Source organism: Pelodiscus sinensis, chromosome 9 (assembly GCF_049634645.1).
Source record: "Pelodiscus sinensis isolate JC-2024 chromosome 9, ASM4963464v1, whole genome shotgun sequence".
NCBI classification, from domain to species: domain Eukaryota; kingdom Metazoa; phylum Chordata; order Testudines; family Trionychidae; genus Pelodiscus; species Pelodiscus sinensis.
The window spans coordinates 44,083,700-44,101,432 of NC_134719.1; the positions used below are offsets into that span (position 1 = coordinate 44,083,700).

At 46.1% G+C, this 17,733-nt stretch overlaps 1 protein-coding gene across 4 annotated transcripts in view; it reads right to left on the reverse strand.

The window, feature by feature from the left end:
* WDR47 (WD repeat domain 47) overlaps positions 1 to 17,523 on the reverse strand; it is a 57,693-nt gene extending 40,170 nt beyond the window's left edge. For 2 of the 4 annotated variants that reach the window (XM_006132625.4, XM_006132623.4), the window contains exons 1-2: positions 17,090 to 17,521; positions 2,371 to 2,537 (exon numbers count right to left, since the gene is read on the reverse strand). In XM_006132625.4, the coding sequence (XP_006132687.2) occupies positions 2,371 to 2,528 (158 nt within the window). In that variant the 5' untranslated portion in view covers positions 2,529 to 2,537; positions 17,090 to 17,521. Of the gene's footprint in view, positions 1 to 2,370; positions 2,538 to 17,089 lie in introns of all 4 variants that reach the window. The other 2 variants (XM_006132626.4, XM_006132624.4) reach the window with 2 other exon arrangements.
* Positions 17,524 to 17,733: the final 210 nt, after the last annotated feature.

Sequence of the window (17,733 nt, forward strand, 5' to 3'; positions counted from 1 at the left end):
GGCTAGAACTATAACAGAGTTTAAAGAAAAGCTAGATAATTTCATGGAGGTTAGCTCCATAAAAGGCTATTAGCCAGGGGGTAGGAATGGTGTCCCTGGCCTCTGTTTGTCAGAGGCTGGAGAAGGATGGCACGAGACAAATCACTTGATCATTGTCTTCGGCCCACCCCCTCTGGGGCACCTGGTGTTGGCCACTGTCGGCAGACAGGCTACTGAGCTAGATGGACCTTTGATCTGACCCAGTACGACCATTCTTATGTTTTTATTATGTTCTTATGGCAGCCTGAAGAAAAAAGTCCTCATGGCAGACAAAGCCACACTTGCAGGGTATCCTCAGCCTTAGGCTACTTATTGCTTCAAATGCCTTCAAGAAAGTGAGGGTGATTCTTGTATTGTGTGTTAGTTTTATTTAAAAGTTTTTCAGAGTGTTATTTTAACAGGTAAATGAATTTCTTACATTCATAGCTCTCATGTAGTTTTATGCTGTATGATAATGTGAAAAACAATTAGGTTAACTAGGCAAGTAAATGGGCAGTTAGGAAGCATTACAGATTGCCTACAATAAATGTATTAGGTATTGTGTTAGTCTTTAAAGTGCTACGTAACTTTTTTTCTTTATCAAGATCAGACTAACATGGCTACCTCTCTATTACAATAAATTTGATATGCTCAAAATCTTTTTTACTTTTTATTCATTACAGCAATGTGTTACTCATTTGCTATAACAGTGGTTTTAAATGCTTGAATGAAATATAGTGATGAAATTTTATAATATTAATTTATCTCATGTTTTATAAAACTTACATATTTAAGACATGAATCTAATGAGAATGGGATATGAACAAATTAAAGAGAAAAAATTATTTAACAGAATGTGAACCACAAAAGTTTATAATTCATATGTCTATAGTTAGTAAAATAAGTAATTCATTACACAAATATCCTAAGAGGTGGATTATTTACAGTGGTGTAGTGAGGAGGGCATTGGGAGGAGGGGGAGGGGAAGTGGCCCCTGGGTACCATAACTAGTGAGGTGCCAGTATAGTCCCCGTACACTCCCTCTGTCATCCCTCAGCTCGCCTCTTCCTCCTCTGCCCACGGCTGGAGCTAGTGCGTGTGGGACCCAGCCCCAAACTGAAGGGGGTCAGGTAAGACGCGGTACAAGCTCCCCCCACTCCTCTAAGGGTCGGGCTCAGCTGTGTGCCAAGTTCGGGGCCCCACCAAGTTTGGGGCGTGGGGGGGCCCCAATTTTGCCTTCGCCCCCGGGCGCATAACACCCTCGCTACAGCTCTGCAGGAGTGGCTTCGCAAGCCGCAGTTTTGGGGGGCGTGAGCCGCAGGTTGGCCATGGCTGCACTATTCTATCCAAAAAGTTGGAATAGTTGGCAGGGATGCATTTCAGCCCCATCTGCCCTTGGAAAACCTTTTTTATATATATCTAGAGATAGTATCATGACTTTTCATGGGCAAAACCTACTTCTTCAGATGAGGAAATGGGTTTTGCCCATGAAAACCTCATAACTCATACCTATATCTATATCTAGGTTAGTCTCCAACGTGCCACAGGAAATTTTTAAAAGTTGTATTTAAAGTTACAGACTAGCACGGCTACCCCTCTGAGACCTTAAAAGCCTACTGACATCCTAAGTGCTTAAATGCTACATACAGGACAATTTACAATGGAGAAGCAATACTTGACAAGAGTAAATGGTTATAGCAAAAATGTCTCAATGCTTTTCATGGCTGTCAACTTTTTTGGCTAGTGAACACATGGCAAACATTAAGTTAGTTTTTGTTGTACAAATTATATCAAAACAACAAGACATATCTGGTGCTACTCAGATCTTTTCTTATTGTTTATTTTTGACAAATAAAAGGAAAACGTACATGCTTCATTTAAAACATTGCTCTAGGGTGGGGCGGAGGATGAGTGGTTCAGTATGCAGGCTGCCCAGGGAGAGAGAACTACCTCAGCCCTCTCTCGCCTCAGCAACTTGGGGCCAAGTGAGAAGTGCCTCTCTGTGAATCTGTGCACTTTTCCCTTGGAGCTTCAGCCCTACTCACAACCTTTCTAAAGGGTGGCTGGACGGGGTGCAGGAGGGGGGAGCCCTGGGAGGCTCAGAGCCAAGGCAGCCTCAGATGGGGGGAAGCATTCTTTTCACCAGCCTGATGATTCTATCTCTTTTCCGTATGGTTTATGTGAAAAAATCCCATTCCAGACACATCCAAACCCTTTCACTGTTTTAAGTTATGATAAAAGGAAGCTGTATACTAAAGTTGGTGAACCTAGCTCTTACCATTTAGGAGTTCTTGGACAAACAGACAAAAACAAAAACTGAAAAACTCTCCCAAATATATAGTAAATTTCTACCTCAAAAAAAGCATGTCATCTGAGAACAGGCCATTAATGACTCCGCTTTCCTTCTCAAGAGCCAGCATACTGATATGTAGTTTCTTTGAGTTCAGGAAATCTAAGATTAGTTTAATTATTTCAACTTCTTTTACATTCACTGTTTCTTCAGCAGTCATGATGGTAGCCTAGAGAGAAAAAAACGAAAGTAAGTAATATGGTAAATATCTTGTCTTATGCCTTGTTATCAAATGCTTTTGACCAGAGATTGCAAATAAATGTTTGTTTTGACCATACTGAATGTTGTAATACTGTATTCCAAAATTGGTTATTAGACCTTAGGAAATCAATCAATCAATCAATCTCATACATTTGAATGTGCAGGTATAACTCAAGACTTGATCCTGCAACTGTAACTTTCCAGTTGTACCCCGACTTCATGAAGTGTCCCACTGAAATGAACTGATCAAGAAACACTTTTTTTTCTTGGCTATTCTGAAACAGTATATGGTAAATAAGCCAAGGCTTCCCATCCTTACTTCGTAAGGAGGCCTATACCCATTGCAATGTTTTATGAGGAATCTAAATGTCAAGTTTGACAACATATTTTACTGAGATTTCTGCAAACAGATCAAGACTAGGGATGTAAAAAATGATTAACAATGTAATAGTTAAAAATCTTAGTGATTACATACTATGGACTCTGCAGTACAGCCGCTCTCTCTGTTAAGAACAAGTTATGGACCAACACTTGGTCCATAACTCGAAATGTTTGTAACTCGGACCCCATTGAGTTACATGCGACCGCGCTGTTCGTAAGCGCAGGTCACGTTCGTAACTCAGGGACTGCCTTTAACTCGACCGTTTGTAACTCGGAGAGTGGCTGTATAAAGCTTATATTGCAGAGCCTGCAGTGCAGCCAGCTCCCAGGGAGCGGAGCCAGTGCGCGCCAAGAGCTGGCTAATAAGCTGGCTCCCACCAGCTTCCAGCCTCCTTCCTGAGAAGTCAGCTCCACTGCAGGCTATGGAGTATAAGCTTTATACTGTAGAGTCCGCAGCACGGGGTGACAGCCAATTCCCTGGGAGCAGGGCCAGCAGCTGGAGCCACTGTGCCCCAGAAGCCAGCTTATGCACACCAGTTCCCAGCTAGGGATGTGAATGGGTAACCAGTTACCCGGTACCTGGAAACAGCCCTCTGCCCACAACCAGCCATAGGCAGAGGGTTGTTCTAGTCCCACCGGGGCTCCACACAGGCTCAGGAGCTGGCATCCCTGCACAGGGCCAACAGAACCCACCTGCCTATCACAGCTGGGCAGAAGTGGCCCCCTGCCCACTCGCCCCTTAATCGATTAACTGGTTAAATACCACATTTAACTGGTTAAACAGGATTTTACATCCCTATTCCTGGGGAGATGGCTGCCGCCCCACACTGATACAGAGCCAGCAGAGTAAGGTGGCAACCAGCTCCCGAGGAGCGGGGCTGGAAGCTGGTGTGTAACCGTAACAGAAACCAATAAGCATGAGTTTATCAGTTAACTGTTTGAACAGTTACACTCTTACATCCCTAGTCAAGACCCCTCCACTGAAGCGTGCACCAGCAATAGGCATACATCTCTATTTGCAAAGCTGTGATAATTTCCTAGTTCACTGGCTCATTCTTGCAAGATGCTAAATACCTTAGCTCTCTTGGATATCAGTTAGGTTTGAGGGTTCTCAACACTGTAAAAAATCTGGTTTTAGAACAATGGCTTCCAACCATATTCCTTTGGGTGCTTGCTGGTGGACTGTAGAAAGCTTGCAGATCACATAGTATCATTTTTTTTGCTCTTCATTGCAAAAACAATCCTGGAGCAAGTTGTAAAGATGCATCTACATTTCAGTGACAGCGAACCTCCCAGCCTGTGGGGCTCAAACTGGAGCACTAAGCTTAGCAATGTGGACATTGCACCTAAGGCACTCAAGCCCACATCATTGCCTGGATCTCTGCTGAGTCTCTGCAAGAGCCTCACTAGAGATGTAAAATCTCATTTCACTGGTTAACCATTTAACTGTAATGTTTAACTGGTTAACTGATTGAAGGGGATGCAGGTAGAGGCCTGTTCCAGCCCACTTGGGCTGAAGAGGACCTTCCCTCCCCCCGCCACACCCAGGCTGGAGTGCCCTGCCCTGCCCCATCCCGCCCCAGGTGGGGGCTCCTCCATCTGGGCTGGAGTGCCCTCTGTCCATGGCAAGTCCCTCAGGGGGCACAGAGCTGCTCCAGCTCCCATCAATTAACCGGAATCAATTAACCATTCATATCTCTAATCTAGAATACTATTTTCAGTGTGCCATCTTAAGTCCTACTAGCACAAGTTCATCTACTCAGGCTCAGAGGCTCACTCCCAAGTGTAGACCTGGGCTACTCAACATGTGGCCCATTTGTTTGCAGCAAATGATGCAGTTTGGGTTTACGTGGGACTCAACACGTGGATCCTTTGAACATGTCCTCCACTTGGAACATGCTGCACAATGGTGAGGAGTCTCCTAGGTGGGATGAGCACTGAAAGATGCAAGTGGACGGGCTGGCTAGAACAGACATGTATAGGATGTCAGCATTTCAAGCCTTCAGGGACGAGGTGCCAGGAATGCCAGGGCATTGTGGGAAGTGCTGGCTGCTTAGCCTTGTGGGCAGAACCTGAGAAGTGCTGACTGGCTGTCACTGGCCACATTTGGGTCCGGTGCCATGGCTTAAGGCTTAATCTCTGTATTCATGCCTGTCAGTGTGAAAGAAGCTATTTGCATATATATTTGCATGTATACACAACCACACTTAAGTCATGGCCCTAGGCATGTGCTGTGAGTATCACTGTGGCCACCGAGGCTTCCAAAGTTGAGTATTCCTGGTATAGACCAAGGGTTCTGAAACTGTGCACTGGGACCCTCAAGTGGGTTGCAACCCCATTTTAAGGGAGTTGCCAAGGCTGGTATCAGACTTGCTGAGGCCCAGGGCTGAAGCCAAAATCCATGCTCAGGAACAGGGCCGTTGGCCCCTTGCCCATGGTGGCAGAACCCAGGCAGGCTTAGTCTTTGTCCTCCCTCCCCCACACTCCAGGGCATGCAATATATTTTGTCAGAAAGGGATCACGGTGCAATCAAGTTTGAGAACTGCTGGTAAATACATATCCTAAAAGCAGCAGACAACAAGAGAGGAAAGTGAAGCTACTCTCAAGGACTGGAGTCATCAGTAGGAAACAATGTCCAGGGAAACAGCGGCAAAAAGAGACATTGGCTGGTCTGCAGAAGACAAGAGGCTAATGTAGAGGAAGAGAAATATGAGCAAAGGAAGAGAAAACAACCACAAAGAGAGAGAAAAAAAAAGTTGTCTGAAGTCGGGTAGTACTTTTTTCTTGTCATTTCAAGAATGAGAAAAATACAGTAGATCTAAAATATGAAACACTTTTCCAATATTACTTTTCCACATAAGTAAATATTGCAATTAGGAGGTTAAATGACTGCTAGCAGGAAAAGATGTAAGATGTGATGCTGTGATGGATAGGAGGAGTGAAGTGCTGGCCAGCACTCAGTGACTAAAGGGTTGAATTCAGGTAGCTAAAGGTATCGGCAGGGAGCCAGAAAACTAACGGGATACAGTGCTGAAATGTAAATTGTAAATATATAGCTGCTGCCATTTCTCTGTGTGAGTATTTTTTTAAACCAAAAGCAAAAAAGAGATGGCATGATTTAAATCCAGGCAGGACCACCATGCCTCCAAGGAATTCGGAGCATGGAAATGGACTGGACCATGAAGGGATCATGAGTTAATAAGGGGAAAATGTATATTTAGTTGTGATCAGGTTATTTCTCTTTGTTTTGTTGTCTGGTTAAACTTCTGTGTGAAATCCATGTGCCTCCCTTCCCCCATTCACTATAGCTAAGCTGTCCCAGAAATACCATTTTGTGTGTGTGTGTGTGTTTTAATCTGCTCTTTTCTTAGTTGCTCTGTTAACACCTAGCAACCAAGTATGCTTTATCAAGTCTATATTTTTGTTTTGTTAATAAAATCACCTTTTTAAAGGCGATGATTTGATTCTTGTGTCCTGGAAATAACAGGAGGTGGGGCTGGGGGGTGCATGTGTGCACCTGCCTAGACTGAAGCTCATGATACCATCTACATGTTTTGTTAGTCTTTAAAGTGCTACCAGAACATTTGTTGTTTTTTAGACTGAAGAGTCAACTATTAAGATTGCCGTTTGTTTCCTGTCCCCCCTCCCCCAGCTTTCCCTCCCCCCCCCCCCACGCTCTCTTGTGGTAAAAGAGCTTGAGGTACCCGTTGGGAAGAAGTTCAAGTTTTCAGGGTTTTAATTCAATTGATGATGGCAGCTTTTCCCAGTGCCAGTGAATCTGTGACTCTGGGGAGTTTTTGTAAGCAGAGCCTATATATACACAAAGTATTTATTAAGGTCTCTTGCGGGACCCCACCTTCTGCACGTGGAGTGCCAGAATGGGGAACAGCCCTGACAAATGCATATTCTAGAGGGCCTCCATTTAGGAGCAGGTAATTGCCAACCTACTTCTACTTTGAAAGTACTGAATCGTAATCAAAAAGCAAGAGAGAGAAAAAAGAAGTTTGCTATATCAAGTTTAAATAATCAGTTTAGCTTGATTTTCCGAGTAAAATGTGTTATGAGGAATTAGTGAACAAATGAACTATTTACTAGGCACACTCCAGGGGAAAAATGAAAGAATAAATACTTGAATATGAAAGCTCTCATTGCTCACAGTAAATGTATGCTGATCAACTCTAACAGATTAGAGAACTCAGCTTTTTTTGTATTATACCTCTTAAATCATAGCACTTTCCATATTCCTCCTTTAGCTATATGCAAGTTCTCTTTAACTGATTTTTCCCCAGAACACCTGACTGAAAAATTATTCAGTTAGTTACCTACTTTATTTTGGAGCACTGTACAGTTGCTTGTGCCAGCTAGAATAACCTGCCTTCTTTTTAAACATAAAAAGTTTTAATTCATGTTTTAGTCACAGAAGGCCTAGTCATCATTAAATATTCTGGTGGCTTCAAAGGCAGGCAACCATCATTTATTTAGGTATATGCTCTCAGCTAGCAACACTGAAAAAAAAAATAAGAGTAGGTGGCTCAACACATTTTATGTAAATAATGAAAAGAAACAGAGTTGCATAACTGTGTGTTTGCTTCCAAAAGCTATAATATGGTGAGATGTCATTCCCTCCCTATTGCCAACAGCTGTTCTTCTTTCATCATTATTCTAATTATCTTTCTACAATTGTGGAAGGTTTCTTTGGTCCTAGAAAATAATTCAGTCATAGAAGTTGAGAGGGAAGGAGAAAACTGACAACCATATCAAAACTAACATTTTAATCCCCAAACAGATCTTCAGAAGTAGGTCTCTAGACTTCAGATTTGCCTTTTACTATGGCTTATAATATTATGGTTTTTACTGAACTTTAAATAATTTTCTAGCAGTCAGGTAAACTAGTACCTTAAAATGAGTCTCTTCAGTAGGGTATTACCAGTACATTTCATGCAGAATAAGACTTCCAGCTGAGCAATGAAACATATTAGCTTGGATTTATATTTGGATTGGATGGCACCACAGATTGAAACTAAATAGGGAGTAGAGGCTCTCCATGCCTTCCACAATTGCATTAGGGTTAAATATCTATACACTGTACTGATTCAGAAACCAACATTATACACATATTGGTTTATACCATGTTTGGAAGTACAATTACATTACATGAAAGTTTTAATGACTCTGACAATAAAAGAAGTAATAAGCACAACACACAATCACTTATAAGCCAAGAACAGTCTTGCTTCCACAAGTAATTCAGGAGAATTCTATGGCACTGCAACATGTAAAACTATCACTCATCTTTCACACAAGTAACTTGGATCTTTGAATGCAGGTGTCAAGTTCTACAGTATATAATTTTTCTATATTAGTATGAATACTCTTCTGTATATACCTTTAGAGATAAGAGAAATAAATTTCAGGGTAAGTCTCAGAGGGGTAGCCAAAGTCTGAATCTGCAAAAACAATGAGGAGCCGTATAGCACGTTGGGGTGCATCTACATAGCACCCAAAACTTGAAATAAGATACGCAGTTTGTACTACACAAACTGCGTATCTCATTTCGACTGTATTTCTAAATAGCTTATTTTAAAATTTGGTGTGTCTACACAGCGCCAAATTTCGAAATAATGTGATAGTTTGAGACATTCCTTAACCCTCGTGGAAGAAGGGTTACAGGGATGCTGGAATAGCACACAGGTTATTTCTAAGTAACAGGCATGTTTAAAAGATGCCGGGTAGCTATTTCGGGATACCTCTGCTGTCTAGACATACCCTTAGAGACTAATAGCTTTATTAGGGCACAAGCTTTCAATGGTAAAACCCACCTCTTCAGATAAATTGGAGTGGAAATTACAGAAGCAGAATTATATATAAAGGAAGAAGTTGATTGTATTAATTAAGCTAATCAAGTCAGAGTGGAAGTGGGTCATTCACAGCATTTGGTCTGGAGATGTGAATATTCAGAGATGGGAAATTGCCTTTATAATGAGTTAGCCAGCTGAGATTCTTATTCAATCCTAAATTAATGTGTTGAATTTGAAAATGAATGTCATTTCAGTTGTCTCCCTTTGTAACTGTTTTTTTTTTTAATTATTTTGTAGCTCTACTACAGAAAAGCTTTCATTTAACTGAGGGTTTAAAGGGTAACAAGAAAAAGAAACCCTCAAATTTACTACACTGAATCATACAGTCAAGTTAATCTAAGATACACAGGAACAATGAGTTGTAAAATGTGCAATGTAAAAAATGCAGAGATATGCACACAAAATCTTGTGATATGTGTGCTTATATATCAGTTTTTGAAAACATTATAGATATGAAATGCAGAGCAGCAAGAAAAATAACTGTTAGAGCTCAAGCTGCATTTTCAAACCACTGTGACTGTATTTCCAGCACATATGGCACATAACGTCATCAATGACTTTATCTGATAAAGCGCTAATACTCAAGAATGACTAAAGAGCAGTGTTAGAGGTTTAAAATTCCTTTCTTCGCATTTATACCCCAAGCTTTCAGATTTCTGTTCTAGTTTTCCTTTAAAAACATAAAACAAAAATCCAAAACCAGAGTGTTATAGGTATTGGAAAGGTAACAGAATCAGGAAACATCTATTCTTGGGGGCATAATTTAAACGTATCAGTCTCTATAGGGCATTTGCCAATACATGGATTGGGAACTCCAACTGTGCATATCTATGGTCTTTTAGTATAACTTACAAATGGGTCACCATTACATTTCAAAAGGGTAGCCAAATGTCTCCCCAAGCGGCTCTGCTCCCTTACCTCCCCCCCGTTTTTGAATTGCTTTGGGTCACCAAGTCTTCCTGAATTGTCAAAATGGGTCCCCATCTGGAAAAGGTTGGGAACCGCTGGTCTAAAATAATGGATGTTTATACTACTTCTAAGCAATAGTTATTTAGGGTTGGAAGTGACAATTAACAAAAATAACACTCTCTTAATTTTGCTTTTTTTTTTTTTAAAGACAATATTCACTGCTTAATTTGTGCAAGAAGTTTTACCTTTTTTCCCCAAAAGATCTCCAACATACTCCTATTATTTTTTTTTACCATATTACAAATCTTCTCAGAGTCTCTACATATATCTTTGTATACAAAAGAGCAATATGCATTCAAAAGTCTAGTTTTCCTAGCATGTGTAAAAAACAAGCTGTAAAACAAAATCTTGTTAAAAATGCAGACACTTTTGAAAAGACTCCTTTGCAATAATAACTGTTGCAGCAGGAGTAACTTCACAGAAAGAACATGATAAGTAGTATTAAGGTAAAAATTAAAATAAAAAAGGATTCACTTCTTGTTATGAAATATTAGACACATTTTTATTCATTCTAGAGTAAACCTAGAGCCTGACCCTGCAATGATATCCATCAGCATGTCTACACTAGGAAATTATTTCAAAATTACTAAAATTGACTTAGCTCCCTATTTAACAAAATCAAAATAGCATGTCCCCTCTACGTGGAAACCTCCAAATAAGTTAGAATTTGTCCAAAATAGTGTGTCCACATTCAACGGCGCCTGCCTCGGACTTAGAGCCCCCAGAAGCACTCTAAGGAGGGCATCAGAAGGGCAGATAATTCCTGTGGCTGCTTGTCAGGCAAGCTGTGACATGCTTACAGGGGCTCCTCTCTATGGCTGCATCTCACAAGCCACTCCTCCACCATCTCTCCCCTCGAGGGACACAAAAGGGACGCAGTGGGCACGTCCTTTCTTGTGCTCTGGTTGCCTTTGCGGATGCCACAGCATGGAGCCAGCGTTGCTGCAAAGCAGTGCCAGGCTCACTGGCCTTGTGCTGTAACTCAGGGTGCAGTACTTCTAAACTGTCCTCCTGTTGCTCCAGCAGGACGAGGACCAGCAGGATGGACCCCAATGGGGATGACAGGTCTTGCTCATCCAGGTCCTGGCACTCCTGACACTGTGCATGCCCCTCAATCTCCTGCAAACTGTGGAATGCTATTTCTTGCGGTGGGAGATGAGCTAGGACAGCTGGGACCGCATCGTCCTGCAGGGATGGGACAATCAGCAGTGACTGCAGAACATTCATATGCACAAGGCTGCCTTCATCAAGCTCTGAAAGTGGCTTGCCCTGCCCTCAGGTGACAGGACACCCACATGTGACCTGCCATCACCATGCAGAAGCATGTGACCATCACCCCGTGGAAGCCGGATAGCTACCACTCAGTCGGAACCAGCTCAGCGTGAAGAAATCCACAGTCAGGGCCATTCTCCTGCAGGTAGCCAAGCTATCAACTATGTACTACTCCGGAAAATCGTCACTTTGGGAAACTTGGACACCATCGTCGACGGCTTTTCCGCCATAGGATTCCCTGACAGCAGGGGGGCCACAGACAGCACATCTCCATCCTGACCCCCACCAGACCTTGAACTTTATCAACAGGAAGGAGTACTTCTCCATGGTACTGCAGACCCTTATGGATCACAAGGGATGCTTCACTGACATCAGCGTGGGATGGATGGGAAAGGTGTACAACACCTGCATCTTTCAGAATTCCTGTCTATTCTGAAAGATGCATGTTGGCACTTTCCCCCAACTGCACTAGAGTCGGGGAGGTGGAAATGCCCATAGCAACTGTGAGTGACGCAGGCTCATGAAGCTCTACATGGGCAGCCTGGACCTCAGCAAGGAGCACTTCAACACCAGGCTGAGCAGGTGCCGCACGGTCATTGAATGTGCATTTGGCCATTTAATGGGGAGGTTCAGGAGTCTCCTCACCTGCCTGGACCTCAGTGAGCACAACACTCATGGTGGCGGCCTGCTATGTGCTCCACAACCTTTGTGAAAGCAAGGAGATTTTTCTGTCAGGATGAGGGGTTGAGGCTGAATGTCTGGCCAGAGAATTTGAGCAGCCAGACACCACTGTCATATGGAGAGCACATCAAGAGGCTGTGCTCAAAGAGGCCTTGAAGGAGAGTTTCATGCAAGGCCAGATGTGAAACTCTCCCCAGTGCCTCTCCACAAGGGAGAACCCCAGCCCTCTCTCACCGCAGCACCTTGGAGCCAGATAAGTCCCTTACCATGACTGCTGCAGTGGGCACAGCCAGGGGTACGGTGCATGTGCCCTAGTTGGGGGACAGACAGACACACAGACAGACAAATGTTCTGAGATATTTAGTAGATAAATGTCTCTTTTTTCACCTCTGCCTCCTGCTGTCCCACCTCTGGCTGTGCCCACTGCAGCAGCCATGGTAAGGCACTTTTCACCTGACTCCAAGGTACTGTGGTGAGAGAGGGCTGGGGTTGTCCTTTCTCCTCAGGGCAGCCTCCATACTAAAACCCTCATCCCCAGTCCTACCCCAGAACAAATGAAGAAAAACAAATGAAGTTTTGTTTAGGAAGAAAAACAAAATATATTTTAGTGAAGGATCCAAGCAATCCGGGGAAAATCTTCTAATTTTTATATATAAGACCAGAGTGCTTCTGTAAGTCCATTTTTTCAATAATTCCTTCTAAACTATAAGAGCTAGGAACACTAAATTTGGTTTGCAGCTTCCTCTTACCTTAACTTTATTCAAGGTCAGGGTTTGGTTGTGCCTGGAAAACATGAAGTGCAGGAATGGGACTGCAATCCATAACATGGAAAGGGAGGGACACAGAGAAGAGAGATGTGATACTGAGAGTGGCCACTGGGGACACCTGTAACACCAAGAAAGCAGCCAGCAGGTCTGGGCCTGTGCCATCTTGCCTGCCAATACAGTGGTAAGGAGCCCTCCTGCCACAAACCTGGAGCCTGCAGGCCACAGGGGGGCTGCTGGAGATAGGGGCAGCCCCCAGAGCCTTATGCCCCACAGACATCCTGCAGGCCATGGAGGAAGAGGGGCAGTCCCTGAAGCCTTGCCTGTCCCCAGACGGCATACAGGCCAGGGGAGGGGGTGGCAGCTGGAAACTGGGGCAGGTCCCGGAGCATGGGGGGGGGGCAGGCTGCAGAGAGAATGCTGGGGGGAGGCAGTCCAGGCTGCAAAGAGAATGCTGGGGGGGCAGTCCCCAAAGCTTCACTCACCAGACAATCTGCAGTTCACAGGGAGAGGGGCACTGCAGGAGGGGACAGCCCTCCCAAGCCTCAACACCCCTGACAGTCTGCAGACTCTTGGAGGGCCATTGGAAGGGGTGGCAGCCTCCAGAACCTGGTTCTCCCCCCACCGCCAACAGCCTTCAGACCGCAGGAGGAGGGGAGAAACTGGCAGGGGAGCACTGCTCCAGCCCCCTGGAAGGACTTACTGGCAGAGCAGAGCCACCCTTACCACCATGGGTGGCCCCGGTAAGCCTCTTCCCATACTGAGCTCCCTGCCCTGAGTCCTGAACCTCGCACCTGCCTTGACTTCTGCATCCCTCCCCTGCCCTGAGACCCTGCATCTCTCATGCCCTGCCTTGAGTCCCCCACATTAGAGCAGAAGGCTGGGAAAGCCACCCATTCCCTGCTCCTCCTGACCCCCAAACTCTCACTCCACCCTTCATTTTCCTTCATTTTTTAAAAATGCAGTCATTGCAATAAAACATGTATATTTTTCATTTATTAAAAACAAATCAGATGAAGACCCAAGCAATGCTGGATACAGTACATCTGCTAGTAGGGGTATCACCGGAGATCATTTAACCCTTAGGGGCAATGTAATGTAAAAATGTGTATGAACTACATTACAATATAAATACTCAGATTTTAATTTAAAAACCTAAACCTGCATATAAGGAGGAATTATACAATGCATTTTCCCATAATTGACCCTCAACGGAACAGTCTTTAATTCAATGGTTCAACTTTTTTCCACTCCACTGATCAGTTGTTAAAAGGATTCTACCAGGCCCCACATATTCTCTCCCTACCTCTATGAATTAGCATCTGAGGGTTTCACTTTACAGACCAAAAGAAGGTGCTCCATGGCCCAGTTTAGAAGAGACACTATATAACAGGGGTCAGCAACCTATGGCTCACAAACCAAACGTGGTTCTCTAGGGAGCTAAATATGGCTCTTCTGGAGCCCCAGCTCAGCTCCCATTTACTGCCCCCGCAGCAGGAAGCCAGCGCAGTCACTGCAGCCTTACGGCCCCCACAAAACTGGAATGCCAGTGGCAGAGGGAAGCCCCAACACTCCCCCCTAGATCTGGCATGCAGGGAACAAGCAGAGCTAACCATGACTTGGCGCAACAGCATTTTCCTTCCCCCAGGCGTGGTGGAAACCAGGAACCAAAAATGGCTCCCTGCATACTGCTAATTTGTTCCCTCAGGACACACTTCCTACAGGCATCCCCTGCCAACCCTTCCCAGAGGCTTCCTGCCAGCGAATGAGAACAGCAGGAGGTGTATTACACATCGGCTGCTAGTGTGAAAACAAATGGGTGCCCCCCAATCCCTTCATGCCCAGACTCCTCACCCCCTCACTCACTCTCCCAGCCAGACAGCCTGCCCTCAGCCCCCTGGCCAGGCAACCCTCTGCCCCCTGGCCAAAATCCCCCTGCCCCTGGCTAGACACTCCTTGCCCCCAGGCCCCTGGCCAGTCAACCTGCCCTCTGCCCCAAATCCCTCCTGGCCAGACACTCCTTGCCCCCAGCCCAAAATCCCCCCTGCCCTCTGCCCCATAGCCAGGCAGCCTTGTTCATCAGGCAGCTAGCTCCCAACCCACTCCTGCCCCCTGGCCAGACCTAGCACCCTCACCCCCTCCTATACTCCACCTCCTGCCCAGATCTTGCACTCCCATTCCTATGCCATTCACCGGCAGCCCTGTCCTACACACTTAATGTCTCATTTTTGGCCCCAACCCAGAGCCTAGATTGGTTCACACAATCCACTAATCCTGGAACCTCAGAAGAGTAAATCCGGCCTGAGGCCTTGAACATCAGTCCTCCCTGCCTCTCCCACCACTATGGGGCTGGAGCACCAGAGAAGTGAGGTATCTCAGATGGGGGTCACATCAGTGAGGGCTGGGGGGGGGGGGGTTGGAGGGGTTTTTGGTTTGTTTGGTTTTTTGCTTCTCACTTATGTGGGCCCCAACTGATTTCCTGTGGGTTAGTGGCCCCCAACCCAAAAAAGGTTCCCCACCCTCGCCATAAATAAAGACAGTGTTGAAACTTTTTGCATTGGACATAATATTTTACTTTATTTAAAAATGAATCCTAGCCAACAAGCCCCCAATTGGGGCCCAGCTCCCTTCGGGCTGCAGCATGATAACACTATTGAACCCCCTCACACACTAACCCTGAGACCATCATACATGAACCCCCTGCCCTGAGCTCCAAATCCCCAAACTATGGTACCCCCACATCTCCAGCACCATGCCATAACACTCCTGCACCCCCACACACCCCAAGCTTGTGCCCTGAGTCCATCATATACACCAATCTCCTGCCCTGAGCCCCTCATACATCCCAACCCAGACTCCTGCATTCCTACATCACTAGCCCCCTGCCATAAAGACAGAAGACAGCCAGAAAGCTGGATTTGACTAGTTACGATGTAAACTTCAAAGAACTGTGCAAAGAGATGCAGCAACAGAAGTCCCATTATATAAGGTCTGTGAGTTCGTTTCATTTGTGCTATCATAAATCATGTCAATTATCAATAATATTAAGTTGTATATTTTCAGTTATGCAAATGGGCATTCTTATACAGCTCTTTGTTGACCACATGTTCTGAAGTTTGATGTAGTTTGGCTCTTTGGTTTGAAAAGGTTGCCTACTCCTGCTATATAACATAATTCATTAACATTTAATCTACTATATTTGATAACTGACTGGCAGATTTCCTTGTTTATGTTTTTTTTTTTACAGCCTGAATGCTCTTTGTCTAGATTACACATGTACATCATGCAGAGAAGTATATGAGGGATGCCAAAAAAAGGTGAAATTAAACTACACAATCCCTAAATATTGGGGTAGAGAAGAAAAGGGAAACAACTTTTACTAAAAAAATAATAATTACACAATCTAACAACTAGCTAACATGTTTTGACTAATTAGCAACTGGCGCAACACTTTCACATATCAGCTACGGAATATAAAATCCCATTTAACTGGTTAACTGATTAAATGGAGGGTGGGGGCTAGAACATTTGCAGCATGCCTGCCTTGGACAGGGGCTGCTCTGGCTGGGCTGAAGCACCCCGCATCATGCCCTGTGAGACTTGAGCAGCTCTCTGCCCATGGTGGGTGGGGAGCTACTTCAGCCCCCGCCAGTTAACCAGAACCAGTAAGCATCACCTGTTAAAGTTAACCTTTCCCATCCCTAGTATCAGCATACTTCATTAGTTTTTTTTCTCGTGTGCATTTAAGAATATTTTCTCCATTTTGCCACTCAAACCCCTGAAGCAGTAAGGTACTTAATGATATAGTATCAAGATACCAGAAACTATTTCCAGACTGTTTACTCAGAACTAAGAACATACAAGACTTCAGATTAAGGTTTAATGAATCATATTTATACATCCCATTTGCCAGCAATACAGGCAAAAAAAAAGGGAAACATCATCTTGTCCATGTAAACACAAGTATACTAAGAGTCGACACATTCTTTATGTCCAAGGCATCTAATTATGAGGGACTTGTCCTGCGAATGCTACAACAAAGGGAACTCGGTACTTAGATGCCAGGATCACAACAGAGGAATCGAGCCAGAGAACCAGTGTCACCTTGCTATTCACGGGGGCAACGAGCCGGGTCTGCAGGCCACAGAAGGGGACGCGCGCCAGGTTCAGCCCGGAGGGCAGCGGGGTCTGGCTGGGGCGGGGCAGGGGAACGCGAAGATAAATGGGCTCTCGCCAAACCAGCATCAAAGCAGCCAGGCTGTCGTCTCGCCTCGTACTCCAGCACCGCCCCCTCCACTGTCTGGCAGACCTCTTCCACCCCCGCCCCATGCAAGGGCCCTGCCACCCCCGGACTCCCGCTGTCACCCCTCACCCCAGACTCTTTTCTACCCCCTTTCCCTGACAGCCCCGCTCCCATCCCCCCACGGCTTGCTCCCTCCCAGTCACTCTCCTCCCCCAGTGCCTTCCAGCACTTGATCTCGGGAGCTGCCGGCCGGACCTCCCCAGACTGGGAGTCTCCCCAGGTAGCCCGGCCTACCCCGGCACGGTCGGCACCAAGCCCGGGGCTGCTCCCCCCGACGCCACCGGGAACCCACCTGAGGGGAGTCCGGGACCCCCGGACGCGCAGCTACGGATGGGAGGGACGCAAAATGGCGGCGGGTCCCTGGCCTAGGGATAGGGGGGTCCAGCTCGGCGTCTGCCCCAGCCCTACGGCTCCGCTTCTGGCGGCTCCGGCTCCCTGACTGCGGTTGTCAAGCGGCTCTGCCAATCCGGGCCCGGCAGCGCCGCTCCTCTGGCTCCTCCCCTGCCCGCGCCGGGGCGGGGTGACGGCGCAGCCGCCGGAATGGAAACGGGAGATAGGGAGGGGCGGCTGCTCCCGGGGGTGGAGAGAACGGGGTGCGCTGCCCGCCTGCCCCCGGCCGGAGGGAGTTCTGAGGCGGGGCTGAGGCTGCTGGGAGGGACCCCGGGACTTTGTGACACCCGCTGCTGGCCGCCCGGAACCGACGGGGAAGGGCGGAAAGAAGCGAGAGGGGGGCGAGGCGGCCCCGCTGCTGGCGGCTGAGGGGAGAGCCTGGCCCCAGGAGCACTGGTGCCGCGGGTGGAAACGCGAGCTCGCCTGCGAGGCAGCTGCAAAAGCGGTTCCCGATTAGGGCGACGCCGAAGAGAAAGTTCTTGTGAAGCGGTCGCTGGGCTTGGGCAGGACTGGGAGATGTGCGCAGCCACCGCAACCAGCCCTGGC